This window comes from Nomascus leucogenys, chromosome 5 (genome assembly GCF_006542625.1).
Source record: "Nomascus leucogenys isolate Asia chromosome 5, Asia_NLE_v1, whole genome shotgun sequence".
Lineage (NCBI taxonomy): Eukaryota > Metazoa > Chordata > Mammalia > Primates > Hylobatidae > Nomascus > Nomascus leucogenys.
This window is the reverse complement of record NC_044385.1, coordinates 139,564,190-139,592,178: the sequence shown is the minus strand read 5'-3', so window position 1 is coordinate 139,592,178 and position 27,989 is coordinate 139,564,190. Positions and strand designations below refer to the sequence as shown.

The following is a 27,989-nucleotide window of genomic DNA, read 5'->3' as shown; positions in this document are numbered from 1 at the left end:
TGTGCTCCCGCATCACTCCGCACCACACACGGGGAAGTGTGCACACTCCTTCCAGGGACAGCGAGAGGAGCCCCTGCTCTGTCAACGCTCCGAAGGTGCTCCGGGTGCTGGCAGAAGCCAGCAGACTCCTTTGCTGAGGAGCTGGTGCCTGTCCAGACGCGGAAGAAAACTGACACCTCCCACGTGGGGGACAGAAAGGTCCTCTCATTGGTGCCACCTGCAGAGATAGACGAGGAGCGCCTGGCCGTCAGAGGACGCCCCTGACAGTGACACAATGACCACTATAAAAGTCAGGCGGGCTGAGGAGGAGACAAAGGCCGGGACGCTCGGCAGCTGTGGGGTAAGAGGAGCCGCCTCCTGCGATGGAGAAATTTAAGGCTGCGATGTTGCTGGGGAGCGTCGGCGATGCTCTTGGCTACAGAAATGTCTGCAAGGAGAACAGCACTGTAGGCGTGAAGATCCAGGAGGAGCTGCAGCGTTCCGGGGGCCTGGACCACCTCGTACTCTCGCCAGCAGAATGGCCCGTGAGTGACAACACTATCATGCACATCGCAACCGCCGAGGCCCTCACCACAGGTAGGCTGGCCCCACCGTGCTCCGGGGTGCAGGCTGAGGGAGCTCCGGGGTGCGGGCTGGGGGGAGCTCCGGGGTGCGGGCTGGGGGGAGCTCCGGGGTGCGGGCTGGGGGGAGCTCCGGGGTGCGGGCTGGGGGGAGCTCCGGGGTGCGGGCTGGGGGGAGCTCCGGGGTGCGGGCTGGGGGGAGCTCCGGGGTGCGGGCTGGGGGGAGCTCCGGCGTGCGGGCTGGGGGGAGCTCCGGGGTGCGGGCTGGGGGGAGCTCCGGGGTGCGGGCTGGGGGGGGGGGGGGGGGGGGGGGGGGGGGGGGGGGGGGGGGGGGGGGGGGGGGGGGGGGGGGGGGGGGGGGGGGGGGGGGGGGGGGGGGGGGGGGGGGGGGGGGGGGGGGGGGGGAGCTCCGGGGTGCGGGCTGGAGGGAACACTGTGGTTGCTCGAGTTCTCCCAGTAAGCCTCCGAGAGCTTTGAAGGCAGTGCGGTCCTTCAGCCGATGTTGTTACCTGATGCCGCTGCTAAAAGTGGCAATTTAATTTGAGTGTCCCTCCAATTTGATATGCGGCAGATCGTGTTTCTCCTGTGGTTTCTCTGAGGGTGACAGTATTACTTTACTTTGCAGATTATTAAGATTCAATTTCTAAACGTGACTTTTCACTTGTATTTGTAAAGCGTTAACTAAGCCTGGCACCTTCTGTTTCTAATAGAGTTAAAGCCAGTTAAGCCTCTCTCGGCTGTGCTGGTGGGAGTAGGGTGAGGGCTCACTTCTCGCTGCAGAGATTAAGCCTTCTTCTTCTGAATTCATTACAAAGGGATGTAAAATAAGCCAGTTGGAAATGTGAACCTATTAATACTGTTTGGGGATTAGTTCTAAATTCCAATGAATTACGGTTAGAATACCATCTCCCAAAATGGTTCAGCCTGGAGAGTTGCCCATACACAAATGTGTTCTAAGAAAATGACGTAAACTTGATTGGACGAGATGGGAGACAAAGCTTCTTAAAATACCTTTAAGTAGCAAATTGATTTTAGGATCAAGCTTTTGCATGAATTTCAGGGAAACGGTAGGTGCACAGACATGCAGTCCAGCTTTCCTGCGAGGCATTTGCTCTTCAAAACCCCGTGGGTGCTGTTTATCATGGCAGAATTAAAATCTGAGGGCTGCGGCTAAGTCAATGAAATCTCACTTATGGGTTCACTCCACCATTCTGTTCGTCTGCCATGGACGCGCCCAGTTTAGTTCTGTGCTCACAGCGGAGGAATGCCATCGAGCCTGTAGCCGGTCCCTAAATAACGGGAAAGCTGAAGCGCTGGTGATAAGATAAGGTTCCCGGCTTGCTGGAGATGGGGCGGCGTCCGACTATTCACAGCCTTGGCGTCCAGGAGCTCCTGCTTCTGGTTTTCCAGGTGGCCTCTCGTGTGCCCTTAGGACCAGCAGCCCTACGCTTGTGCCCCGCAGCCCAGAACAGGTGCACCCCACACACAGACACCTGTGGGACAAAGCTCTGGTTTGTTTTCACCATAGACGGCTGGAGCTCACTCTTGAGTCTGGCTTCCTCTGGGCGTCTGATGCCGTGTGTGCACTCACACCAGCTCTGCATGTCCCATTTCTGGTGGCACTTGGTGGGCGTTTTGTGAATGGCAGCGTCCATGGCTGTGGGTCTGGTCCTGCCAGGCCTTCAGGGAGGGCAGCAGCACAGGACACTCCAAAAATGCACCAACGGAGATCGGCCCAACAGGACACGAAATTCACATAGTTAAAAGGGTTACAGACGTTTGGGGCGCTGTTTTTTGTTTGTTTTTTGAGACGTAGTCTTTCTCCATCGCCCAAGCTGGAGTGCAGTGGCGTGATCTCAGCTCACTGCAACCTCCACCTCCCGGGTTCAAGCGATTCTCCTGCCTCAGCCTCCTGAGTAGCTGGGGCTACAGGTGCCCACCACCATGCCCGGCTGATTTTTGTATTTTTAGTAGAGACGGGGTTTCACCATGTTGCCCAGGCTGGTCTCGAACTCCTGACCTCAAGTGATCTACCCGCCTCAGCCTCCCAAAGTGCTGGGATGACAGGCATGAGCCACCGTGGGGCGCTATTCTTAAGGAGGAAGTAAGTTTGCTCTAAGCTCTCGTGGTCCTCAGCTATGGACTGGAAGGGAGGGTTCACTGTGCTGCTGCAGCGTCTAGTTTATGGGTCGTGAGAAAATACACATACAAGATCACCCCTGGAATTGCTTAACCCTCTAGAAACCAAAGCAAGCAGATTTTTTTCAACTCACTAAAAATCAAAGTTGAAATTTCACTTAAGTTTAGCTTTGTTCTTTAAATAACAAATTGTAGCCTATGGAAGGGGGTCTTTAAGTTGTGTTAACAATGGTAAGGGCTGGGCACAGTGGCTCACGTCTGCAATCCCAGCATTGTGGGAGGCCACGGTGGGCAGATTGCCTGAGCCCAGGAGTTCTAGATCAGCCTAGGAAACTTAGCAAGACTCCATCTCTACAAAACGACGATGGTGAGTGCTGACTCCACGGCACTTCTGTACCAGGCATTGTTCCAGCTGCTTCATGCGTGTTATCCTCCACACATGCTCCTCACATCACCGCGGAGGCTGATTTTATCACAATCTTACAGGAGAAAGGGCTGACATACAGGGAGGTTCAGGCACTTGCCCAGTGCCACACAGCCCAGTGAGTGGCAGAGCTTGGACGGGAACCACACAATCTGGCCCCCGTGCTCGTAAGCACCCTCCCTGACTGCTAAGATCACGGTGGCCTGCAGTTATCCTAACAATTGCAGTGTGCAGGGGCTCTTCAGCATGCTTTCCAAAGACAGGCAGACTTTTACAAATGGAACTACGTTTGGCATCTTTAAGTAAGCTGCACTGAAAAGTCCTTCACCCTGCGAGCCACGGGGCTGTGTGGTCTGGCAAACCCTGGCTCTGCTGCTAGAGTGAGCACAGATCTGAGGGTCGGGGCAGCCTGTGTGGCTCCCTGCTTCCGGGTGAGCCTCTGAACAGGGCTCCCTGCTTCCGGGTGAGCCTCTCTGAACAGGCCTCCCTCCTTCCGGGTGTGCCTCTGAATAGGGCACGAGAGCAGACTCTGAATCAGGAAGTAACCGTGTCTAGTGCTCTACAAGACACGTAGGAGAGGTGGCATCCATGGCCCTGAGTGACAAGCCCATGTTGCCAGCGCATTATCACCGAGTCACTTGGCAAGCGTTTAGCAGGTGTGTGTGTGTGCCAGGCCTGGGGAGGGGCGGCCTTGCACAGAGAGCTCGGCCATCGCCCGGGTATGCAGCCGGCCATTCCCAGCTCCCCACCCCCACTCCCTGGGAAAACTGGGGAAGTGGCTTCCCTCCCAGGGCCTTCCTCCCTCACAAGGTCACAAAGGATTAAACAGAGCGACCAGCAAAGTGTGAGGAAGCACTTAGGCCAGTATGGGAAGTTGGTGCAGGCCCGTGTGGCCGAAGGCACATCTGACATGTCTCTGCCCTGAGGCTCACTCAGCCAACTTCAGGGCCCAGCAGGATGGCGGGAGGTGTCACCTGGCCACGGCCTCCAGGGCACAGGGCCAGCACCTTCTCAGCCTCTCCCGGGGCCCTGATAACTGAGAGTGGCACTTTGGCTCATGGCAGAAAACGTTTGGAAACAGTTGACATTTTGCTACAAGCTCACTGGATGTTAGTATTTTGCCTTTTCTTTATTGAGACATGAGTTGGGAGACTCAGGCACCATTTTTGTTTGTTTGTTTGTTTGTTTGTTTGTTTGAGACATAGTCTCACTCTTTTGCCTGGGCTGGAGAGCAGTGGCGCGATCTTGGCTCACTACAACCTCCACCTCCCGAGTTCAAGCAATTCTCCTACCTCAGCCTCCTGAGTGGCTGGGCTAACTTTTTGTATTTTTAGTGGAGACGGGGGTTTCACTATGTTGGCCAGGCTGGTCTCGAACTCCTGACCTTGTGATCTGCCCGTCCTGGCCTCCTAAAGTGCTGGGATTACAAGTGTGAGCCACCGTGCCCGGCCCCTCAGGCAGCTTTAGAAACTGATTTGTCTTTCAGGAGACCAGACAGGGAAGACGGGAGACAGGAGTTGAGTGTCCCAAAGGAAAGAGACCCAGGGAGAAGCCCAAGGGTAGCAGCTTTGAAAATCTGTTTCTTGCTTAAATTCTAACCTGAAACGACAATGCTGTTTGTGCCATTTTGTTTTATGGCTTCTTTTTGCTTAGAAAAGGCTAAATTTCAGTTAAATACAGACGTTTCATGTCTAATTCCAGAATAAAATGAATCCTTTTAGGGGACTCAGGAAGGGCTAGGCTTGTTAACCCAGGACTGAGCTGAGAAAGGCTGTTTGTGGACCTACTTGTGCCAGTGACTGTGAGTGGCACACGCTGGGTTTAGACACAGCCTGAACAAAGCCACACAGCTCTACCCCCACCCAGGGGTTTCAGGTGCAGGCGAAGGTGACCTTAATTCCTGCAGGAATGCAGCCCTCACACCTCTCCCATGAGACTGCAGGACTCGTGTCTCCCAAACCATGGTCTTGCCACATTCTCTCTCCTCCCTAACTCAGAACTGGGTGATGAACATGGCGTCATGTGAAACAATACTGGGCATGCACGCAACACCATGTGTGCAGACAACATGCATGTAGGCACCATACACACACAACGTGCATGTAGACACCATGCACACACAACACCGTGTGTGTAGACAACACCATACATACAACATCATGTGTGTAGGCAATGCCATGCACACACAACACGTGTGTAGACAACACCATACATACAACATCATGTGTGTAGGCAATGCCATGCACACACAACACCATGTGTATAGACAACACCATACATACAACATCATGTGTGTAGGCAATGCCATGCACACACAACACCGTGTGTCTAGACAACACCATACATACAACATCATGTGTGTAGGCAATGCCATGCACACACAACACCATGTGTATAGACAACACCATACATACAACATCATGTGTGTAGGCAATGCCATGCACACACAACACCATGTGTATAGACAACACCATACATACAACATCATGTGTGTAGGCAATGCCATGCACACACAACACCACGTGTGTAGACAACACCATACATACAACATCATGTGTGTAGGCAATGCCATGCACACACAACACCGTGTGTGTAGACAACACCATACATACAACATCATGTGTGTAGGCAATGCCATGCACACACAACACCATGTGTATAGACAACACCATACATACAACATCATGTGTGTAGGCAATGCCATGCACACACAACACCACGTGTGTAGACAACACCATACATACAACATCATGTGTGTAGGCAATGCCATGCACACACAACACCACGTGTGTAGACAACACCATGCATATAGACAAAGCCATGCCTGTATGACAACACGGTGCATGTGTGTGTTTACACAGTGCAATGCTATGCATTTATGACAACATCATACATGCAGGACAGACAATACCATGTGTGTAGACAACACCATGCACATACAACACTGTGCATGTAGACACCAGGCGTGTTGGCAACACCGTGCCCATATGACAACACCGTGCACAGGCCAGCTGGCCACGCCTCCCAGGACTGCCGCTCTCTTCAGAGGCCTCTGCTGGGCCAGGTCAGGGAACTGGTAGTAGGAGGACACAACATGCAGTCCTTGTCCTGAGCACTTCTCCAGGGGTTTGCAGCGACCGGGAGCCCTCTCTCTCTGGGGGGTTCACAGCCGCGGGGCCCTGAGCGCTCTCTCTGGGGGATTCACAGCCAAGGGGCCCTGCTTGCTTTCTCTGGGGGGTTTGCAGCTGCGGGCCCTGAGTGCTCTCTGGGGGGGGGGGGTGGGAGGGCGGTTTGCAGCTGTGGGGCCCTGTGCACTCTCTCTGTGGTGGGAGGTGAGGAGATTTGCAGCCGCCGGGCCCTGCACGCTCTCTCTGTGGGGTTTTCAGCCGCTGGGCCCCAAGCACTCTCTCCGGGGGGTGTGCAGCCTCAGGATCCTGTGCGCTCTCTCCAGGGGTTTGCAGCCATGGTCCCTACATACGCGTGCTCTCTCCAGCGGTTTGCAGCCACAGGAGCCCTGCATGCTCTCTCCGGGGGTTTGCAGCTGCAGAGGTTTCATGTCCTGGAGGAGGGAGTGACTTTGCCAAGTGCCCTTCCTAATCTCACCAACCCATCCATGCTAGGACATCTGGCTCTGATGCGGCTGAAGAAGGCCCCAGCCACCAGCAGGAAGGTCTTTTGCTTCCAAGTGCCATTTCTGCCCCATGGAGGGTGGGCCAAGCCTCCATCTTTGCCTCCCTCTCCCCATTCATTCCCACCTCTCCTCTCCCCAAAGGTGGGGGATTCATCACCAAGGAAAAGGGAGCAGTGGCGTCTCCCGGGGCTGACCCGCAAGCCCAGAGTGCAGTTTTAGTACAGAATGAAAACAAGTTGCTGGGTGTTAAAGTAGCCGTCAGGAGGGGCCCCCTCGCCGGCCTCACCTGGTGGGCATCCACCTGCCACAGCCTGTCCTGGCATGGCCAGGCACCCGGGCTCTGATTTTAGAGGCTGTGTGGACTCCATCCACACACTGCGGGTTACTTAATCACAGAAATGCTCGGGCTTTGCAGGCAAACACCTTTGCCAGCTCTGGCTTTGGGCAAGACACATAACCTCACTGAGCCTTATCAGAGAAAATGGCAAATAAGAACTAGCCTTTGCTGTGGGAGGATGTCTGGGCCTCCTGGGTGCTGGGCATAGGGCGGGTGTCTGCTGTGTCTGGCTCCTTCGCCCTTGTGCTCCAGGGTCTTTCAGGGCCTCAAGCCCACCCTTGTTTCCAGAACACTGACGTGGGGCTGGGGATGCTGCTTGGTGGCAGCTGTCCCTGTAGCACCTGGGTTTCCGGCAAGAGAAGAAGGAGCCGGAGCTGGGCACATCAGCCTCCACTGTCTGCATCACACGCCCATGGAGTAGGCTGGTTTCGTTCTGTTTGTGGCCACATAGATAGAACCATTAGAAAAGGAGCATGGTGGGGCTGGGCGCGGTGGCTCATGACTGTAATCCCAGCACTTTGGGAGGCCGAGGCGGGCGGATCACGAGGTCAGGAAATGGAGACCATACTGGCTAACACGGTGAAACCCCGTTTCTACTAGAAATACAAAAAAAATTAGCCGGGCGTGGTGGCGGGCTCCTGTAGTCCCAGCTACTCAGGAGGCTGAGGCAGGAGAATGGCCTGAACCCGGGAGGTGGAGCTTGCAGTGTCTGCCCTCCCTTTCTTCCCCAGACTACTGGTGCCCGACCCCACGGGAGGGAGGCCACAGCTCACACTACAGCTGGCTCTGATGTCTGCCCTCCCTTTCTTCCGCAGACTACTGGTGCCTGGATGATCTGTACCGGGAGATGGTGAGGTGCTATGTGGAAATCGTTGAGAAGCTTCCAGAACGCCGGCCAGACCCAGCTACCATTGAAGGCTGTGCTCAGCTGAAGCCCAATAACTACCTCCTCGCCTGGCACACGCCGTTCAACGAAAAAGGTCAGGGAAATCCTCTCCTCCACCCCTAAAGCCACCCTGCTGGGGACCCTGCGGTCCTAACCATCTGTCTTCCACTAACCCCAGCATCTCCAGGTGGCTTCAGTGAGGCCGGATCTACCTAGAGTCCCTTTGTCAGGCGGGGGCCTCTCCCGGTCAGCCCGGCCAGCGCGGGCGTCTGTTTAAGGAACACAGGTGGGGGCCCTTCCCGGTCAGCCCGGCCAGCACGGGCATCTGTTTAAGGAATACGGGCGGGGGCCCCTCCTTTGTCAGCTCTATATATTATAAATATTTTCTCCCATTGCATGCCTTGCCTTTTTGTTTTCTTAATGGTATCTATTGAAAAGCATGCTTTAAATTTTTTTTTTTTTTTTTTTTGAGATGGAGTCTTGCTCTGTCATCTAGGCTGGAGTGCAGTGGCGTGATCTCGGCTCACTGCAACCTCCACCTCCTGGGTTCAGGAAATTCTCCTGTCTCAGCCTCCCGAGTAGCTGGGATTACAGATGCTCACCACCATGCTCTGCTAATTTTGTATTTTAGTAAGGATGGGGTTTCACCATGTTGCTCAGGCTGGTCTCGAACTCCTGACCTCAGGTGATCTACCTGCCTTGGCCTCCCAAAGTGGTGGGATTACAGGCGTGAGCCAACATGCCCAGCGAAGCTTTAAATTTTTTTTTAATTATTTATTTTTATTTTTTTGTAGACAGGGTCTCACTCCATCACCCAGGCTGCAGAGCAGTGGCGCAGTCATGGCTCACTGCAGCCTTGACCTCCCAGACTCAAGCAATCCTCCCACCTTAGCCTTCTCAGTGGCTGGGATCACAGGTGCATTCCACTACACTCAGTTAATGTTTTGGTTGTTTTTTTTTTTTTGTAGAGAAGGGGTTTCACCATGTTGCCCAGGCTGGTCTTGAACTCCTGAGCTCAAGCGATCGCCCACCTCAGTCTCCAAGTGCTGAGATTACAGGCAGGAGCCACCACACCCAGCCAAGACTTAAATCCTAAAAGCAAAACCCAGAAAGATCAAACTATTTTCAAGTAAATTTAACTGTATCCCAAGACAAAGGTCAAGAATAGTTATAGGAATATAAAAATATCCAGGACTCAACAGCATATGAGGCATGCAAAGAATCAGGAGAATCCAGTTCCTCACAAGGAAAATCAATAAATCCAAACTGACAAGGCCTGACACAGGTGTCAGAATTCTCAGACAAGGACAGAAAATGCCAGATACTCCATGTGTTCAAAAAGTTAAGTAGAGACATGAAAGACATTTTTGAAAAGATCCAAATCACATTTCTAGAAATAAAAACTATAATGTCTCAGTTTTAAAATACATTGGCTGAGACTAACAGCAGGTTAGACATTTCCAAGAAAAGGTTAACAAACTTGCAGGCAAAGCGGCAGAAACTATCCAAAGTGAGACATACAAAGAGAAAGAATCCAAGGATGAAGGGAGCACCAGCAACCCGCAGGCGGCCTCAGGCAGCCTGATGCATGTGTCTGCATCCTCAGCACAGAGGAGAACAAAAGCAACACAAATACTTGGAGAAATAATTGTCAAAATTGTTCCAAATTTAATGAAAACTATAAACTCACAGATATAAGAAAATCAATTCCAAGCACAAGAAACATGAAGAAAACGACGCCAAGGCACACAGTAGTTAGATTGCTCTAAAATAATACTAAAGAAAAATCTTGAAGACCGGAGAAGAAAGACACACATCACACACAGAGAAGCAACAGTAACAATGACAGCAGGTGCCTTGTCAGAGCGATGCAAGTTAGAAGACGGTAGAGCCACATCATTAAGCTACTGAAAAAAAAACCACTTCAACCTAGCATTCTTTTTGGGGGCGGTGCAGGGCCTTGCTCTGTCACCCAGGCTGGAGCGCAGTGGCACAATCATGGCTCACTGCAGCCTCAGCCTCCTGGGCTCAAGCAATCCACCTGCCTCAGCCTCCCACATAGATGGGACAACAGATGTGTGCCAACACACTTGCCTGTTTTTCTTATTTTTTTGTAGAGAGAGGATCTTGCTTTGTTGCCCTGACTGGTCTTGAACTCCTGGGCCTCAACAATCCTTCTGCCTTAGCCTCCCAAAATGCTGAGATTACAGGTGTGAGCCACCATGCCTGGCCTGTTAGAAATCTATACCTGAAAAAAATATCTTTCAGAAATGAAGGCAAAATAGCCTTTCTCAGACAAACAAAAGCTGAAAGAATTCATCACCCACAGAGTCACGTAACAAGAAATGCTAATGGAAGTCATTCAGACAAAAGGAAAACCGCAATGGATGCAAACAGAGACCCGCGCGTGGGACACAGCGTGATAGAGACATGGACCCGCGCGGCGGGACAGAGCGTGATAGAGACATGGACCCGCGTGGCGGGACACAGCGTGATAGAGACACGGACCCGCGTGGTGGAATAAAGCATGATAGAGACACGGACTCACGCTCAGGGTGGGGACAGAACGTGATAGAGACACGGACCCACGCGGCAGGACACAGCCTGATAGAGACACGGACCCACGCAGTGGAATAAAGCGTGATAGAGACACAGACCGCAGGGCGGGACACAGCGTGATAGAGACGCGGACCCACGCAGCGGGATAGAGTGTTACAGAAATGGTAACTGTATGGGGAAATGTGTACGTTTTTAAAACATGTTATTTAAATATCTTTAAAAGATAATTGACTTAAAAATAATAGTGAGCGGTATGGTTATAAAATACAAGTAGAATGTACAACAACAATAGCACGAAGGCTAGCAGGGGAGAGATGGAAGCCGGTGACGGTGAGGCTCCCACACCGTGTATGCCGTGGCGTCATCCCACAGCCTATAACAAGCCACAGACGGACACCATGAACCCAAAAGCCACCGCTGAAATCACAGAAGAGTTAGCAATAGTAAGCTAGCAAAAGAGATAAAACTGAATCCTTTCAGAAACATTCAACCCAAAAAAGGCAGAAAAGGGGGAAGGAGGGACAAACACTAGACAGTACAAGTAGAAAACAAAGAAGATAATAATACTGACGTCAAATGCAAATGGCATGAAGACCCCCAATAACAGTCAGAAGTTGTCACATTAGATAAAGAAGCAGGTCCCAGCCCCCAACTATGTGCTGCTTATAAGAAATAACTTTTAAATTTTGAGATGGAGTCTTGCTCTGTCGCCCAGGCTGGAGTGCAGTGGCGCAATTTTGGCTCACTGCAACCTCCACCTCCCGGGTTCAGCTGAGTCTCCTGCCTCCACCTCCCAAGTAGCTGGGACTACAGGCGCCCACGACCACACCTGGCTAATTTTTGTATTTTTAGTAGTAACAAGGTTTTGCCATGTTGGCCAGGCTGGTCTCAAACTCCTGGCCTCAAGTGATCTGCCCACCTTGGCCTCCCAAAATGCTGGGATTACAGGCATGAGCCACTGTGTCCAGCCAAGGAATACACTAAAAACAAACAAACAAACAAAAAACCTCCTGTTGCACTTCAGTAACACTTTAAATATAAAGACGTAAATAGACTAAAGGTTCTAAAAAAGATGGAAAAATAGACCAGGTGCAGTGGCTCACACCTGTGATCCCAGCACTTTAGGAGGCCGAGGCGGGCAGATCACTTGAGGTCAGGAGTTTGAGACCAGCCTGGCCAACATAGTGAAACCCTGTCTCTACTAAAAATACAAAACTTAGCTGGGCGTGGTGGTGTGCCCCTGTAATCCCAGCTACTTGGGAGGCTGAGGCAGGAGAATTGCCTGAACCCAGGAGGCAGAGGTTGCAGTGAGCTGAGATCGTGCCACTGCACTCCAGCCTAGGCCACAGAGTGAGACTCCATCTCAGAAAAAACAAAAGATGGAAAAATATACCACACTAACACTAATCAAAAGAAAGCTGGAGTTACTACATTAGTAACACATACAGTAAATTTTGGAGCAAAGAATATTCCCAAGAATAAAGAAGGTAATTTCATCCTAGTAAATGGATCAGTTCATCAGGGGGACATAACAAACCTAGATGTCTCTGTACCTAATAACAGATCTTCAGAATATATGAAGCAAAAACTGACCATGCTGCAAAGAGAACTAGAGAAACCCACAGTTATAGGCAGTGATTTCAACATGAAGGTTTCCAACCATTGGCTTCCATTTTCATGTTTTAAAGCCAGAAAACTCATAGCAAACTAAATCAAAAGAAAGCAGAAGAAAGAAATTAGTGAAGATGAGCATGAAAATCAATGATTGAAAACAGAAAAAGAGTAGAGCAAATTAATAAAACCAAAAGCTGGTTCTTTCAGGAGATCAAAACAATTGATAATCCTCTAGCTAGACTGATGTGGAAAAAAGAGAAAGACAAATAGTATGAACAATAAGAGGAATAAAATCACCAGAGTCTGTGGAAATTAAGAGGAAAATAAAAGAATATTATTCACAATTTTATGCCAATACATTTAACAACTTAGATTAAAAGGACAAATTTTTTTGAAAGACATAAACTACCAAAGGTCACTCAAGAGGAGAAACGTCATCTAAATAGTATTACATCTTATAGAAGAAGTTACAAGGCCAGGCATGGTGGATCACACCTGTAATCCCAGCACTTTAGGAGGCCAAGGCGGGTAGATCACCTGAGGTCAGGTGTTCGAGACCAGCCTGGCCAACAAGGTGAAACCCTGTCTCTACTAAAAATACAAAAATTAGCCAGGCATGGTGGCAGGCACCTGTAATCCAAGAGGAGGCCGAGGCAAGAGAATTGCTTGAATCCAGGAGGCAGATGTTGCAGTGAGCCAAGATCACATCACTGCACTCCAGCCTGGTGACAGAGCAAGACTCTGTCTCAGGAAAAAAAAAAACACACACACAAAGGAAACTGCAGGCTCAGGCTGGGCACAGTGGCTCACACCTGTAATCCCAGCACTTTGGGAGGCCGAGGCGGGCGGATCACCTGAGGTCAGGAGTTCGAGACCAGCCTGGCCAAAATGGTAAAACCTCTCCTCTACTAAAAATACAAGAATTTTCCGGGCGTGGGGGCACGCACCTGTAGTCTCAGCTATTCAGGAGGCTGAGGCACAAGAATCACTTGAATCCGGGAGGCAGAGGTTGCAGTGAGCTGAGATCGTGCCATTGCACTCCAGCCTAGGCAACAGAGTCAGAGTGAGACGCATAAAGAACTCTTCCAACTTAATAAGAAGAAAGCAAGCAACCCCATATAAAATGGGCAAGAGGGCCAGGTGTGGTGGCTCACACCTGTAATCCCAGCACTTTGGAAGACCAAGCCAGGAGGATCACTTGGACCCAGGAGTTCCAGACCAGCCTGAGCAACATAGTGAGACGCCATCTCTGTTATAAAAAAGAAATTTTTTTTTTTGAGATGGAGTCTCGCTTTGTCACCCAGTGGCGCAATCTCGGCTCACTGCAACCTCTACCTCCCGGGTTCAAGCGATTCTCCTGCCTCAGCCTCCTGAATAGCTGGGACTACAGGCACCTGCCACTACACCCAGCTAATTTTTGTATTTTTAGTAGAGACAGGGTTTCACTATGTTGGCCAGGCTGGTCTCGAACTCCTGACCTCAGGTGATCCACCTGCCTCGGCCACCCAAAGTGCTGGGATTACAGGCGTGAGCCACCGTGCCCAGCCTATAAAAAATTTTTTAAAAGAATAAAACATGGACAAAGCTTCTCCAAAGAAGATATATGGGTGGCCAATAAGCACAAAATCATGCTCAACATCTTCCGTCATTAGAAAAATGCAAATAAAACCACAATGAGATACCATTACATACCTAACAGAATGGCTAAAATTTTTAAAAAAATGTAGCGAGTGCTGTCAGGGCTGTGGAAGATCTGCTGGAGGGACATCAAATGGTTCTACCACTCTGACTCTGGAAACCCATTTGGCAGTTTCTTTAAAAGTTAAACATTCTGCCAGGCGCGGTGGCTCATGCCTATAATCCTAGCACTTTGGGAGGCCAAGGCAGGCTGATCACCTGAGGTCAGCAGTTCAAGACCAGCCTGGCCAACAAGGTGAAACCTCATCTCTGCTAAAAATACAAAAACTAGCCAGGCATGGTGGTGCGTGCCTGTAATCCCAGCTACTCGGAGGCTGAGGCAGGAGAACTGCTTGAACCTGGCAGGTGGAAGTACAGTGAGCTAAGATTAGGCCACTGCACTCCAGCCTGGGCCACAGAGCGAGACTCCATCTCAAACAAACAAAAAAGTTAAACATTCATCACCACGTGATCTGGAGGCTCTGCCCCAGCATTCGCCCAAGAGAAGAGAGCCTCTGTCCACACCAGGATCTGGTGCCTCACGCTCAGAGCCCCAGACTGGACACAGCCCAAACTGCAGGTCAGCAGATAGAGCAGTGATGGCAGATCAATGCAAGGGGGAGCTATTCAGCCATAAAAAGGAATCACTATTGATCCCCAACAATGTGGGTGCTTCTCAGAGCAGTTATAAGGAGTGACAGAAGCCAGGCGAAAAGCACGGCACTTTCTGTGTAATTCCGTTTACACAGGGCCTGGAACACACTGAGTAACACACACGGTTGCAGCAGTGGGGCTTGGGAGAGGCAGGAGGACGGATTGCAGAGGGCACCGGCGGCTTCAGGGCAACAGCGGCATTCACTCTGCACCTGGGTGCTGGGTCACGGGGTACACCTATGTTCACTCTACGTGTGGGTGCTGGGTCACGGGGTACACCTGTATTCACCCTATGCACCTGGGTGCTGGGTCCCGAGGTACACCGATGTAAAAATCTTAGGGTCATGCACGTTTCATTATGCCTAGTTTGTTGTATGTAGTTATAACTCAATGAAGCTGTTTTTACAGGGAAAACATCTCGTTGAAAGCATGCTGCATATCATGAGCATATCTCCAGGCCATCAAACATTCTGTTTTTAGTGACTAACACCCGACACTTGGATGCAACCGAATTCGCCCCATCTCCTTTCTGCTGCAGGCACTTGAGTGGCCTGCCCATAGCTCACTCATTTAAACCACACTCTGATAACGTGTTATTACACAAATTTTTATACTTTTAAAATTATTCATGAAAGCTAGATTGTCAGGGGTGGAATTATTGGAGCAGAGGTCTAAACCAGCTCTTCCTTCTCCACGCAGGCTCAGGGTTTGGAGCAGCCACCAAGGCCATGTGCATCGGCCTGCGGTACTGGAAGCCTGAGCGGCTGGAGACCCTCATCGAGGTCAGCGTGGAGTGCGGCCGGATGACCCACAACCATCCCACAGGTAAGTGTGGGGCGGGGGGCAGGGGCCTGGAGCTGCCGCCATCTGCATGTCTGCTTAAAGGAGACAGAAGCTGACCCTGCACCTGCTGGCTGCCTGCTGTGAGGGTGCCCTGCCCAGGACACTGGGCTGGAAATCTTGTGGGATCACATTGATTTTTTGATTTGTTGGGAGAGTTGGCTTATTTTTTAATCTGCTTTGCTTAAGGCCTGTTTTCAGCCCAAAAGCAGGATTAGTGATAAGTGTGGTGATGTTGAAGAAACTGTATGAGGGAAAGAATTCAGTGGTTTTGGTATCATTTGTGTCACAACAAAAGACAAAGAAAGGCACCAATGCCTGGGTGCAGGTGGGATCGGGGTGACGCCGGGAACCAGGGTTTGTACAATATTTCCTGCATTTGCCTGCTGTGCCAGGTGGGGGTTGGCCCCACCACCTGCCGGCCAAGGGAGCGAAGGGGACCACGGGAACCACGGCAGTGGCTCCACCCCCCAGGCCACAGTTTTCTCACCTGTAACAGGGCAACTGCCACATGTGAATCACATCTGCAAATTGGGCTGTGTGAGGGTGAAGCGGGTTGGATCACGTCGCCCCCTTAACATGGCACTTCCTTCCTTGTGGTCTGTGCCAGGTGGCCAGCTGCTCACTGGGGTTTGTCCCCGTCCCCATCCCATCCTGTGGAGGACAGGCCTCTGAGAGTCCAGGCTGGGGTGGCTGCGGTAGCGTCTGACTCTAGGCCTGACTTTGAAAGGTAATGAGGAGACGGCTCGGTTGGCTTCCATTTAAAAAAAGCAAAAATGACTCAAAACTCCTGACCTGCAATTGGCCCTTAATCCTGGCACCGCCCAGTCCCACGCACATCCAACAGCCACACTAGCCTCGTTCAGGATTACCTTTTGGTATCTGCTGTGATCGGTGTCCCAACGAGGAGGGCAGAGCTGCCCACCCCTCCCTGAGAACAGCAGTGAGCAACTGGCCTTCGATCAACACGTAGCTCTGCTGGCCTGGCCGTCCTACCCCCACCGAGTCTGCAGCCAAGCAGCTGCGTGCCTTTACTACCCTGGGGACAGATGGCCTAAGCAGTGGACTCACAGGCAACTTGGCAAACTCATTAAAATGTAAGAGGGAAGGCACGTGACCCACCTGGTGGGCCAGAGTCAGATGCCAAGAAGGGAGCAGTGCTGGACTCCTGCTAGCTGAGTGGTGCAACCGGACGCAAATTAAAAATTAAAACCTTCAGACCCAAAAATGTTGGGCATTTGCCAGATGCAGGTACAGCGGCTCACACCTGTGATCCCAGCACTTTGGGAGGCAGAGGCAAGAGGATCACTTGAGCACAGGAGTACGAGACCAGCCTGGGCAACACGGGGAGACTCCGTCTCTACAAAAAAATGAAAAATTAGCCAGGCATGATGGCACGCACCTGTGGTTCCAGCTACTGATGTAGGAGGATCGCCTGAGCCCAGGATGCTGGGTCTGCAGTGAGCTGTGCTTGCGCCATTGCACTCCAGCCTGGGCGACAGGGCGAGGCCCTATCTCAAAAACAAAAAAAAAAGTTGGACATTTGAAACCAATGTAATGAGCACAAGAATCTGTGTTAATAATTTAAATTTCTAAAACATTTGCTAATATATTTCCTACTCATATTTTAAAAATTATTTCACTGCCAGGCGTGATGGCTCATGCCTGTAATCCCAGCACTTTGGGAGGCCAAGGCAGGAGGATCACCTGAGGTCAGGAGTTCAAGACCAGCCTGGCCACCATGGTGAAACCTCGTCTCTACTAAAAAATACAAAAATTAGCTGGGCATGGTGGTGCATGCCTGTAATCCCAACTACTCAGGAGACTGAGGCAGGAGAATCACTTGAACCTGGGAGGCAGAGGTTGCAGTGAGCCAAGATCACACCACTGGACTCCAGCCTGGGCGACAGAATCAGACTCCGTCTCAAAAAAAAAAAAATTTCACATGTTTAATAGATGAATAATTTATATATTTCTATGATAATGACCAAAAATGTTTTAAGGGTTTGATTTATGAAATTGACACTTCAAAGTGCTTTTTAACTCTACTCCCTTTTCCATTTTCAAACCACCTCTGGCAGCAAGAACCACAGTTTGTGTTACAGCGTGCATTGCGTGCTCCCGTGAGCCCAGAGCTGCAGCAACCCTGCGCGGAGGCAGAGCCGTAGGCGGGGTCAGGACGGGCCCAGAGCCCTGGGCTTGAGAACGATTCATAGACTCTTGCCGCTGCTGCAGCCCTCCCGCCGGGCCAAGGGAGGCCCTGATTAGTGCCTTCAAGAGTGGCCTGACAGCTGCTGGAAAGCGTCTCTGCAGCCTGTCTCTGCGGCCCATCTCTGCATGGTGTGTCATGGGCAACCATGCTCCATGTAGCGGCCGTGTTGAGTGGCCATTCACCGTGGGCCCAGCCTGGGCTTAGGGTCATCTTTTCCCCACGACAGCCCCGGCAGGACGGTGTCACAGCCCCGGTGTACAGAGAGGTGGGATGTCAGAACGCACACGGCACCCACCCCAGAGCCTGCCTCTGGCCAGCGGCGCCATGACAGCAGACTCGCCCCTTTCATAGGTGGGTGTGGGCCTCACACACACCCACAGGGTCCACAGCAGAACCGACCCTTCTGAAGCTAACATGGATCCAAAACAGCAACACAACCTCTCAGCCCCACACGCCTCATCCACAAGAGGGGTGATTGCCAAGCCCTTCACAGGCTCTCTTGAGGTCTGAGAGGCAGATGACACCCTGGGAGCAGTGCCCAATGGGGAGAGGGCTCGGCAACAGGGGCCACTGCTCCCCTGCACGACCACTCGCACTATAACTACTGCCACTGCCATGGCTGCTCCCATCAGCAGCACCACACCATCCCTACTGCTGCTGTCACTAGCAACACTGCCACCGCCACCACCAGTGCCACTGCCACCCCCGCCACTAGTGCCACTGCCACCCCCGCCACTAGTGCCACTGCCACCCCCGCCACTAGTGCCACTGCCACCCCTGCCACTAGTGCCACTGCCACCCCCGCCACTAGTGCCACCCCCGCCTTTTAACACCGTTCCGCTTTTATCACCAGTACAGCCATCACCACTATGGCTGCTGCTGCTGGTGCTGTCACCACTGATATCACCAGCTCCTCCACATGATACCATCACTACTACGACAACCACTGCTGCAGTCACTGGCACCACACTGTTCCCCCTGCGACCGTCACGAGTACCACCACCATTGTTGCTGCTGCTACTGGTACTGTCACCACGGCTGTCACTGGTCCTCCCACACGACTGCGTCTCTGAAACTATGTCACGAGTACCATGGCCGTCACTTTGCCTCCTGCCACTACTGACCCACAGCGGCTGCGGTCCCCACGATGGCTGGCAGTGAGAGGAGAGAGCTCATGACTTTGGAAGAGGCGGCCTCTCCAGGGCTGTCTCCACCCGGACAGTGACCACGGGATTTCCAGGACTGTCCTGCCAGCCCTGGATATTGTTAGCCTCACTATGGCCAGGATCATTGTAATTCAGATCAGTCTCTTCCGAGCTCCTGTCTGATGGCTTCCACAGTAGCGGGATGAGGCCAGTGCATCGGTGGATGGGAGCCTGGCGGGGCCAGACGTGGCCATGTTCCCTGAGAGCTGCGCACCCAGTGCCACCCGCTCCGTGAGGTGCAGGGCTGGCTGTGTGGACTGCGGGGTGAGCTCAGTACCCCAGAAGCCGCTGGCCCCATCTTTCCCCACAGCCCTGCAAGATGGACCAGGACAGGCCTCCCAGACTGAACTTCTTCCTTAACCGTGTTTTATTAAATACATATATACTCACATGCATTTCTTTTTCAGTAAACAGTTGTAAAATTTAACATACCAAAGAAAATAAGGGAGACGGTGCCTATAAGATGAGCTCTGAGCTTGTCTGTGCCGATGAGCTTGCCGGCTGCTAATGCACGCCCACAAGTCAGGCAAGAAAAGCCCCAAGCACCAGCAGGGCGCATGAGTCGGCCCCGCACAGGAAACGCCCGAGTGTGCGCAACGGCCCCAGAGCTCTGCGGGGTCGCTCTCGAGTCAGGAGAGCCCCCACCTCAGCCTTCCTCCTGCACAGGCTCATTAACTGATAATCCCCGGCCACGGATGCTAAGGGTCTACGTGACGCGGTGTTCCCAACAGCCAAAGGCGGAGGCAGCTCATGCATCCACACACAGATGACGGGCAATCAAAATGCCTTCGTCCACGCACGGAATGCGATTCAGCCACGGAGAGGAAGGGAAGCCGTGGCGAGCCACACGGGTGGACCTGAGGATGCGTCCTGAGTGGAACACGCCCGCCACAAAGGGACAAATCGCGTGTGGTTCCACGAGGAGCAGGCACCCAGAGCGGTCACATCCGGAGACAGAAAAGTCGACTGGGGGCGGCCAGGGCCTGGGGAGGGCAGTGGGGTGAGTGGAGTGGGGACAGAGCTACAGTTTGGGAAGATGGGGAGTTCCAGAGAGGATGGAGAATGTCCACAGTGTGAACGTGGTTAATGCCGCCGAACTGTGCACCTGAACATGGGAAAGAGGGAAAACGAGCAAACCCTTCCTCGGGGGTCCCACGCAGCGTGGCGCGCGGCCCCAGGCCCTCCCAAGCGGCCCCGGTGATGGTGCGCCCCTCTTCCCCGCCCTCCAGGCTTCCTGGGCTCCCTGTGCACGGCCCTGTTTGTGTCGTTCGCTGCACAAGGAAGGCCGCTGGTCCAGTGGGGGAGAGACATGCTGCGGGCGGTGCCGCTGGCAGAAGAGTACTGCAGGAAGACCATCCGGCACACGGCAGGTGAGCCGCTCCCCCGGCCCCAGTCCGCCCTCAGAGCAGATCTGGACAGATTCAGCCCCTCCATCGGCCCCCAAATACTTCAAGGCACTTTCGCTCTTAGATGGAACTGGGAGGGCCCTGTCCGGGCCATGTGAGCAGAGCTGGCCTTGCAAGGCAGGCCCCATGCTGCTCCTGACCAGTCTGCCTCTGCCCTGACCTGGGAGGCTTTGCCTCCCCACCCGGAGCCTCAGAGAGACCTGAGCCTGCCGGGGACATTTGCCTCCAGTGGGTCCACCCGTCCCCCGTCCACCCCAGCCCGTGGCACCAAGCGACTGGCAGCCTTTGGGGTGCTGAGTGGGACCCGTGGTGCGCCGGGGAAAGCTCCGCTTCTGCCGGTTTGGGCGAGCTCAGGGCTGGGCCCTTCCCTCAGGAGCCCCATGAGCCCGGCCAGAGGCAGGGACAGCAGGTATGGGACTAGGAAATACGTGACGGTTCCGGAAGATTCTTCCACCCCACGGGAGGTGCCGTCTAAGAGGGGAGGGGGCGGCAGGGGAAGCACAGGCAGCTTCATGCAGCGTTTGGCGTCCTTGCATTGTTGAGGAAATTGGAAATAAGGTATCCAGTATATCCTGGAGAAGGAGAAGGAGGATTTGAATGTAGGATCAGGTTTGCTTATTTTTCAAAACAGCCTCAGGCTGAAGTCTTCTTAATTTTTTTTTTTTTTTTTTTTTTTTGAGATGGAATCTGGCTCCGTTGCCGAAGCTGGAGTGCAATAATGCAATCTCAGCTCACCGCAACCTCCGCCTCCCAGGTTCAAGCAATTCTCCTGCCTCAGCTCCCGAGTAGCTGAGATTACAGGTGCCCGCCATCACGCCTGGCTAATTTTTTGTATTTTTAGTAGAGATGGGGTTTCGCCAGGTCGCCCTGGCTTCAAGTGATCTGCCCGCCTTGGCCTCCCAAAGTACTGGGATTACACGGGTGAGCCACCTCGCCTGGTCTGAAGTCTTCTAGAAACAGAAAAACCAGTGAATCCCTTTATTTCCCCTGCAAGGCGCAGGCGCATGTTCTGAAATGCCTTGTGGGGGACTGGTGCACAGCTTTCCACGGGGGTGCAGGCATGGATGCCTTGTGGGGGACTGGTGCACAGCTTTCCACGGGGGTGCAGGCATGGATACCTGCCTGGACGTGGCTCAGGGGCTGCTCAGCCACCAGGCCTGTGCTGACGGGAGCAAGAAAGTCGGCGTCCACACACAGTCAGTACCTCCTTGAGTTGCTGCTCTGTGCTCCCCGTGGCCTGGCCCTCCTCAGGAAGCGTGACTGCTGAGCACGCCTGGCTGGCCACAGCACACTTTATTTCCGGTGGTTTCATCTCTCTTACTGCTTGGCGTGGGAGCGGTGGGAGATGGCTAAGCCGGCGGCACCGGGTTCTTTCCAGCTGAGGTTGTTGTCTGCAGCCAGGGGCTGTCATCTCCCTAACCCCAGGAGAGTCACCCTGACCCACCTTAGAAACAGGCGAGCAGTCAGGCATGGGGCCACGCCATTACCGAATTCACAGTATATTAACAAATGTTCTCCCAGAACTCTGGTATTCAAAACGGTTTTCCTCAAAGCATTTTCTGAAAAACAGTTGGAAGTATCTGACTAGCAAAACCTCCCCCCCTTCGTGTTCGTGGAATGTTTCCGACTATTCTTCAGAAAGCTTTACTCTTTCTCTTAGGGATTTGAAATGCACAGATACCAGTTTAAAGCTCTGAGAAGCAATCCTCCAAATAAATCTATTTAATTTCAAATTTCTTTAACCCAGAGTTTTATGAATTCCCTTGACACCGAAACCTTTTTAACAGAGCATCTAAAATCATCCAGAGAACGTTAAGTCCCGTAGGACACCCTCCGGAAACACTGCTCTGGGCTTCTGACCGGCCCACCTGACACGGCCCCTCCGCAGTGAGGACAGTTCACAAATTAGCTCCCTGCTTTTGTGTTTGGACGTCTGTTTCCGAATTGGCCAACCCCCGCTGACTCGGGTGAGAGGCAGTGTTTTGAGTCTGCGCCCAGGTCCACGCTGACGCTCCACCCGGAGTTCCAGGCCCTGTGGGTTCATGGGATGCGCCTGTGGCCGCTGCCCTCTTACTTTTGCGTCTTTCACTTCCAATTTCATGTCGCTGAACAAGACCCTAAGGGGGCTGGACTTTTCCTTGTGTGAAACCAAATTGGCCCAGAGTTTCGGAGGGCACGTGAGTCTCGGGTGCCTGTGAGCCTCGTCCAGGGCCTGGTCCAGGGCCCACCTGGCCTCCCTGTGGCTTGGAGCTCTGTGGCAGGAGTGTAGCCTCCCCGCTGCAGCCCTCCAGCTCTGCTCTCCAGCGCCCTGAGCTCTCCAACCACAGCCAGGCAGGCAGGATCTGTGCTCTGTCACCACATGTGATCGGCACACGTGTCCCTTGGGCCTGACAACCACCAGTGGCCTGCACAGCTCCCGCCCTCTGTGGCTCCCACGGTGCCAGGGAGCAGGAGGTGGGGTGTGGCGGGCAGGGGTGCTCACGGTAAGGCAGGCAGGAGGGCCGGGGGACTGGGTCTGGGCAGCTGCATGCCTCCTGGCTCCACGGCGGGAAGGCGCTTCCCTGTGGTCTGTAGGGTGTGTAGCTGCAGGTTCAGACTCCCTTCTGAGTCAGCGTCCTCTTGGCCAGTTGACCTCCAAGAAGTCCCTAGAGCATTCAGGGGCCTGGATTTCAGTTAGGAGTAATGAAACATGCCATGCCCTGCTCTGCAGGTGGAGGGTTAATGCAACAATGTAACAAGAATGCTTTTGCCCCATCTCCAGCTTGCTTGCTGTCCTTTCAAAGCAGCTAAAGGCTGGGCACGGTGGCTCACGCCTGTAATCCCAGCACTTTGGGAAGCCGAGGTGGGAGGATCACTTGAGGTCAGGAATTCGAGACCAGTCCGGCCAATATGGTGAAACCCCATCTCTACTAAAAATACAAAAATTAGCCAGGCGTGGTGGCGGGTGCCTGTAGTCCCAGCTACTCAGGAGGCTGAGGCAGGAGAATCGCTTGAACCTGGGAAGTGGAGGTTACAGTGTGCCAAGATGGTGCCACTGCACTCCAGCCTGGGCAACAGAGCGAGACTCTGTCTCAAAAAAAAAAAAAAAAAAGAAAAGAAAGAAAAAAGAGGCCAGGTGCAGTGGCTCACGCCTGTCATCCCAGCACTTTAGGAGGCTGAGGCAGGTGGATCACCTGAGGTCAGGAGTTCGAGATCAGCCTGACCAACATGGTGAAACCCCGTCTCTACTAAAAATACAAAAATTAGCCGGGCGTGGTGGCAGGCACCTGTAATCCCAGCTACTTGGGAGGCTGAGGCAGGAGAATCGCTTGAACCCGGGAGGCAGAGTTTGCAATGAGCCGAGATCGCGCCACTGCACTCCAGCCTGGGGGACAAAAGCAAGACTTCATCTCAAAAAAAAAGAAAAAGAAAGAAAGCAGCTACAAACGTCAACATGTTGGTAATTCTGGACAGTCGCTCAGTTGTTTACTCCAGGACAGGTGCTCGGCTTCTCCACATGCCTGCAGCTGGGTGGAGGGGGCTTCGCCACTTCCCCACACCCCCACCCCCCCACCCCCCCTCCCCACTCCCTGCACCCGCCCCAGGGCCCTCCGCCCCACTCCATGGATGCCATTGTGTTCAGCTCACCCTGTTCTTTATGTTTAGAATACCAGGAGCACTGGTTTTACTTTGAAGCTAAATGGCAATTTTATTTGGAGGAGAGGAAAATCAGTAAAGACTCAGAAAGCAAAGCCATCTTCCCTGACAATTATGACGCAGAAGAGAGGGAAAAGGTAAGCCTTGTCCTGGCACTGGGGCAGTGTCTGGCACACCAGTGGTGCTCAATAAGCGCATAGCAAGTGGGTGGATAGGTGGGTGGGTAGGTGGATGGATGGATGGATAGACTGATGGATAGATGGATGGGTGGGTGGGCAGAAGGGCGGGTGGGTGGAAGGGTGCGTGAATGGATGGGTAGGTAAATGGGTGGCTGAATGGATGAATAGATGGGTGGATGGATGGGTGGACAGGTGAATGGATGGGTGCGTGGGTGGGTGGGTGGGTATATGGATGGGTGGTTGGGTAGGTGGATGGAAGGGCAGGTAGGTAGAAGGGTGGGTGAATGGATGGGTAGGTAAATGTGTGGGTAAATGGATGAATGGATAGGTGGATGGATGAGTGGATGGGTGGGTGGATAGGTGAATGGATGAGTGGATGGGTGAATGGGTGAGATGGCTGGGTGGGTGGGTGAATGGGTGGGTGGGTGGATGGATGAGTGGGTGGGTGAATGGGTGGGTGGGTATATGGATGGGTGGGTGGGTGGTGGAAGGGTAGGTGAATTAATGGGTAGGTAAATGGGAGGGTGAATGGATGAATGGATGGGTGAATGGATGAATGGGTGGGTGGATGGATAAGTGGATGGGTGAATTGATGGGTGGGTGGGTATATGGATGGGTGGGTGGGTGGTGGAAGGATGGGTGAATGGATGGGTTGATAAATGGGTGGGTGAATGGATGAATGGATGGGTGTATAGATGACTGGATGGTGAATGGATGGGTGGGTGGATGGGTGGATAGATGAATGGATGGGTGAATGGATGGGTGGGTGGGTGACTAACCCCATCTCTACTAAAAATACAAAAAATTAGCCAGGTGTGCTGGCATGCGCCTGTAATCCCAACTACTCAGGAGGCTGAGGCAGGAGAATCGCTTGAACCCAGGAGGCGGAGGTTGCAGTGAGCTGAGATTGCATCATTGCACTCCAGCCTGGGGGACAGAGCCAGATTCCATCTCGAAAAGAAAAGGGTGGATGGATGGAATGGCAGTTTACTAGGAGGGGCCCAGAAAGCGTGAATGGATGGAATGGCAGTTCACTAGGAGGGGCCCAGAAAGCTTGTGCTATAATGTACCCAGAAGTGGCTCCACTTGGGCACATGCCCCTGACCCATGGCTCTCTTGTCAGACCTACAGGAAATGGAGCTCAGAAGGTCGAGGGGGAAGACGAGGCCACGACGCCCCCATGATAGCCTATGACGCCCTCCTTGCAGCAGGAAACAGCTGGACTGAGCTGTGTCACCGGGCCATGTTTCATGGAGGTGAGATGTTCCTTAATGGCCATGGCTTCCTGGAGGGTAGCGCCCTTCTCCTGAAGCACCCCCCTCGGAGTGTCCTAGGACCTCAGGCATTCAGGGGCCACCTCCTGAGCCTCAGCATGTGCGTCCGTCTCTTCCTTTCTGGAACCCGCTTTGGGAAGGCACAGGCTCCAGGGTACACTGGCTGACCTGAGCATGCTCATGTGAGGACATTACAGGATACAGGTGCGGCTGCAGGTGCCTGCTGTGAGCTCCAGCAGACCAAGAGTCTCTCACCTGGTCCACGAGCCTGGAGGGCAGTGCAGCCTTGGAGTAGGTGGGGTGTGGGGGTGTGGAGGCTCCTGCCCTTGCCACTGCTGCCTCAGGCTGGCCACCTTCACAGGGTTCTGTTCCAAGGTCACCGTCATCTTGTCCTTTGCTCTGCAGCCTCTGTGCAAAGTCGCAGACTGCGGCCTGGAGTTAGGTCCTGGGCTCCCATCCTGCTCCATCCGTGCTGGCTCTGTGCCGCCCTGGCCATCTCTGGCCATGGAGGGAGAGGAGGAAGCCCAGCAGAATGGCTGTGGCAGCTCCAGGCAGCTCCTACACGTAAGGTCAACCCTGTGCCTTGTGGGAGCAGCTGTTGTGGTTCTGTGAGACTGGCTGAAATTGCCTCCCTTCAGTGAGGATTGGAGCTGAGCTTGACCACAGACATGAGCTGGGAAAACACACCTGTGGCCCCGTTTGGTCAGGAAGCCTCTGCACAGATCCGGCTCAGCCCCTGGAGGGGTTTCCTCCGTGACCTTGGCTCAAGGGTGGGACCGTGCGGCCTCAGGCTCCCCTCCCTCTGCCTTCCTTCTGCAGCATCCTGGGGCCTCACTGACTCTTAGTGCTGAAACACCACTTCACGCAGATGCCTGCCCCAGGGAGGGAGAAGGGAAGCGCCTGTCTCCCTCCCGTTTGTTTTTGGGCTTTTTTTTTTTTTTTTTTTTTTTTTTGAGACAGGATCTCACTCTGTCACTCGGGCTGGAGTGCAGACAGGCAATCTCGGCTCACTGCCACCTCTGCCTCCCGGGTTCAAGAGATTCTCCCGTCTCAGCCCTCCTGTGTAGCTGGGATGACAGGCGTGAGCCACCGCGCCGGCCTGCCTGTCCCTTTTATCAGCTGCCCCCAGCAGAATTGGGGTTTGGCCCACCATAGGGGCGGCCAGCCCCAGGGGTCTTGCGGAGGCCCTGGTCAGGTGGAGCCCACTGCGACTGCTGCCTTTGCATTTCAGGGGAGAGCGCGGCCACAGGCACCATCGCAGGCTGCCTGTTCGGGTTGCTGTATGGCCTGGACCTCGTTCCCAAAGGCTTGTACCAGGACCTGGAGGACAAGGAGAAGCTGGAGGACCTGGGCGCGGCTCTCTACCGCCTGTCCACAGAGGAGAAGTAAAGCCGTTTCTGCCACTTTCCCCCTAGAGAGCCGATTCCACCCCCGGGGCCCGTAGCATCCTCTCGCAGCACCCTGGGTGAGGGTGTCTCTGTGAGGCTCCACTGCAGTCTGTGCCTGACTGGCCACATCTAACTCTATTTCCAATTTCAGAATCCTAACTGCTGCATAAAATACATTGTTTGTCTTGTGAGAATATTTTCCGTCCTCCACCATCAACACGGACACTGCGTGGATTTGCTGCACTTGGACCTCCATGCGTGGCACTCACCCGCAGTCTCCTGGACAGGCGGTGTATTTTATCCTGTCGCAGAGCTAATGCTGTTTACTCACTCTCTTCAACAACACTAACTGCGGTGGTGGCCTCCAGCAGGCCCCCCGCTGCACACCCTCCGTACTGCCTCTGCCTCCAGGCGTGCGTTTCCCCGTGAGGGCCAATGCACCGCCTCCCCCCACCCCCCACACTCCCACGTCCACAGTGGGTTGTGTGTTCCTGGACAGAGAAACAGTCCACAGTGGGGCCTGCGGGACACACATAGCAGCATTGCTCTTAACCCCACCCACCTTTTTAATCACACTAGATTTTAAGATCAATCTCTTTTTGAAACAACTCACGGAGAAACCCAGAACATAAATGGCCTCCTGCCAGCTCTGGCGTGTCTCTGTGGTCTGCCTCAGTGGGCCAGGTCCAAATGCAGAGAAGGCCTTTCCCTTCCGCGCCTGCCCCGCCGGGCTCGCTGACGAGGAAGCGCTGTCCCTGCGATGAGGTTCTCTCTCAGAGAGTCTTGGAAAAGAGATCACTTGCTTTTGTTTAAAATAAATTTGGACGTGATTTTTCCATGCAGCATCTGGTGTGAATAAAACAGCAGTTGACTGATGTTTACCGCTGTGCTTGGCCGCTTGGCTAGGGCCTTTTTGTTGTGATTTCATTAAAGGGCTCCCCTCTGGGCAGAGTCGGAATCCCAGGGGAAGCCCCAGCCTCAGGGAGAGGAGGCGGTGGGGCAGAAAGCCTGGTTGGTTGGAATCTCTGCCGGCATCCAAAATACAAGCCCTACCCCTACGGGCTTTGTCGTCTTCTTCTATGGGATGATTTGAAAGGGGAAAGTGGTGATGTCTTTATGCTCCCACTTAGGATTCCTGTGTGAGTAGACTGGCAAGAGAGGCTGGTGGACTTCACAGGTGGGGGCCACGGACTCCCAACTCCCAGGCGCGTTGGGTCCAGGCTTCCCGGACCAGCCCTGCCAGCCACTTCCAGGCGCCTCACTCCCCGGCCACCTCCCCTTGATGGAAACGACCCCTGCATTCATTCAGTGCAAGGAGCAGGCGTGTCCCGGGGGTGGGCGTGTCCTGGGAATAGGCTTGTCCCGGGG

The 27,989-nt window shown here is 53.4% G+C and overlaps 1 protein-coding gene across 2 annotated transcripts; it reads left to right on the top strand.

The window, feature by feature from the left end:
- On the top strand, window positions 1-27,502 carry ADPRHL1 (ADP-ribosylhydrolase like 1). 2 transcript variants are annotated; one of them, XM_003279768.4, is made up of 7 exons: window positions 1-576; window positions 7,907-8,071; window positions 15,181-15,306; window positions 19,968-20,108; window positions 23,790-23,917; window positions 25,083-25,215; window positions 26,465-27,497. In XM_003279768.4, exons 1-7 carry the CDS (start codon window positions 363-365, stop codon window positions 26,620-26,622), a joined length of 1,065 nt encoding a protein of 354 aa, XP_003279816.1. In that variant the 5' UTR covers window positions 1-362; the 3' UTR covers window positions 26,623-27,497. The 2 variants fall into 2 exon arrangements, with proteins under 2 accessions (XP_003279816.1, XP_030669590.1); XM_030813730.1 differs by lacking the exon at window positions 19,968-20,108 and having other exon boundaries at window positions 26,465-27,502.
- Window positions 27,503-27,989: the final 487 nt, after the last annotated feature.

Bases quoted from the DNA above. Each gene is read 5' to 3' on its own strand.
- ADPRHL1 (XM_003279768.4), top strand. From the start codon at position 363: ATGGAGAAATTTAAGGCTGCGATGTTGCTGGGGAGCGTCGGCGATGCT. The intron at 8,072-15,180 runs GTCAGGGAAATC...TTCTCCACGCAG, and splicing joins CACGCCGTTCAACGAAAAAG to GCTCAGGGTTTGGAGCAGCC. The intron at 25,216-26,464 runs GTGAGATGTTCC...TTTGCATTTCAG, and splicing joins CCGGGCCATGTTTCATGGAG to GGGAGAGCGCGGCCACAGGC.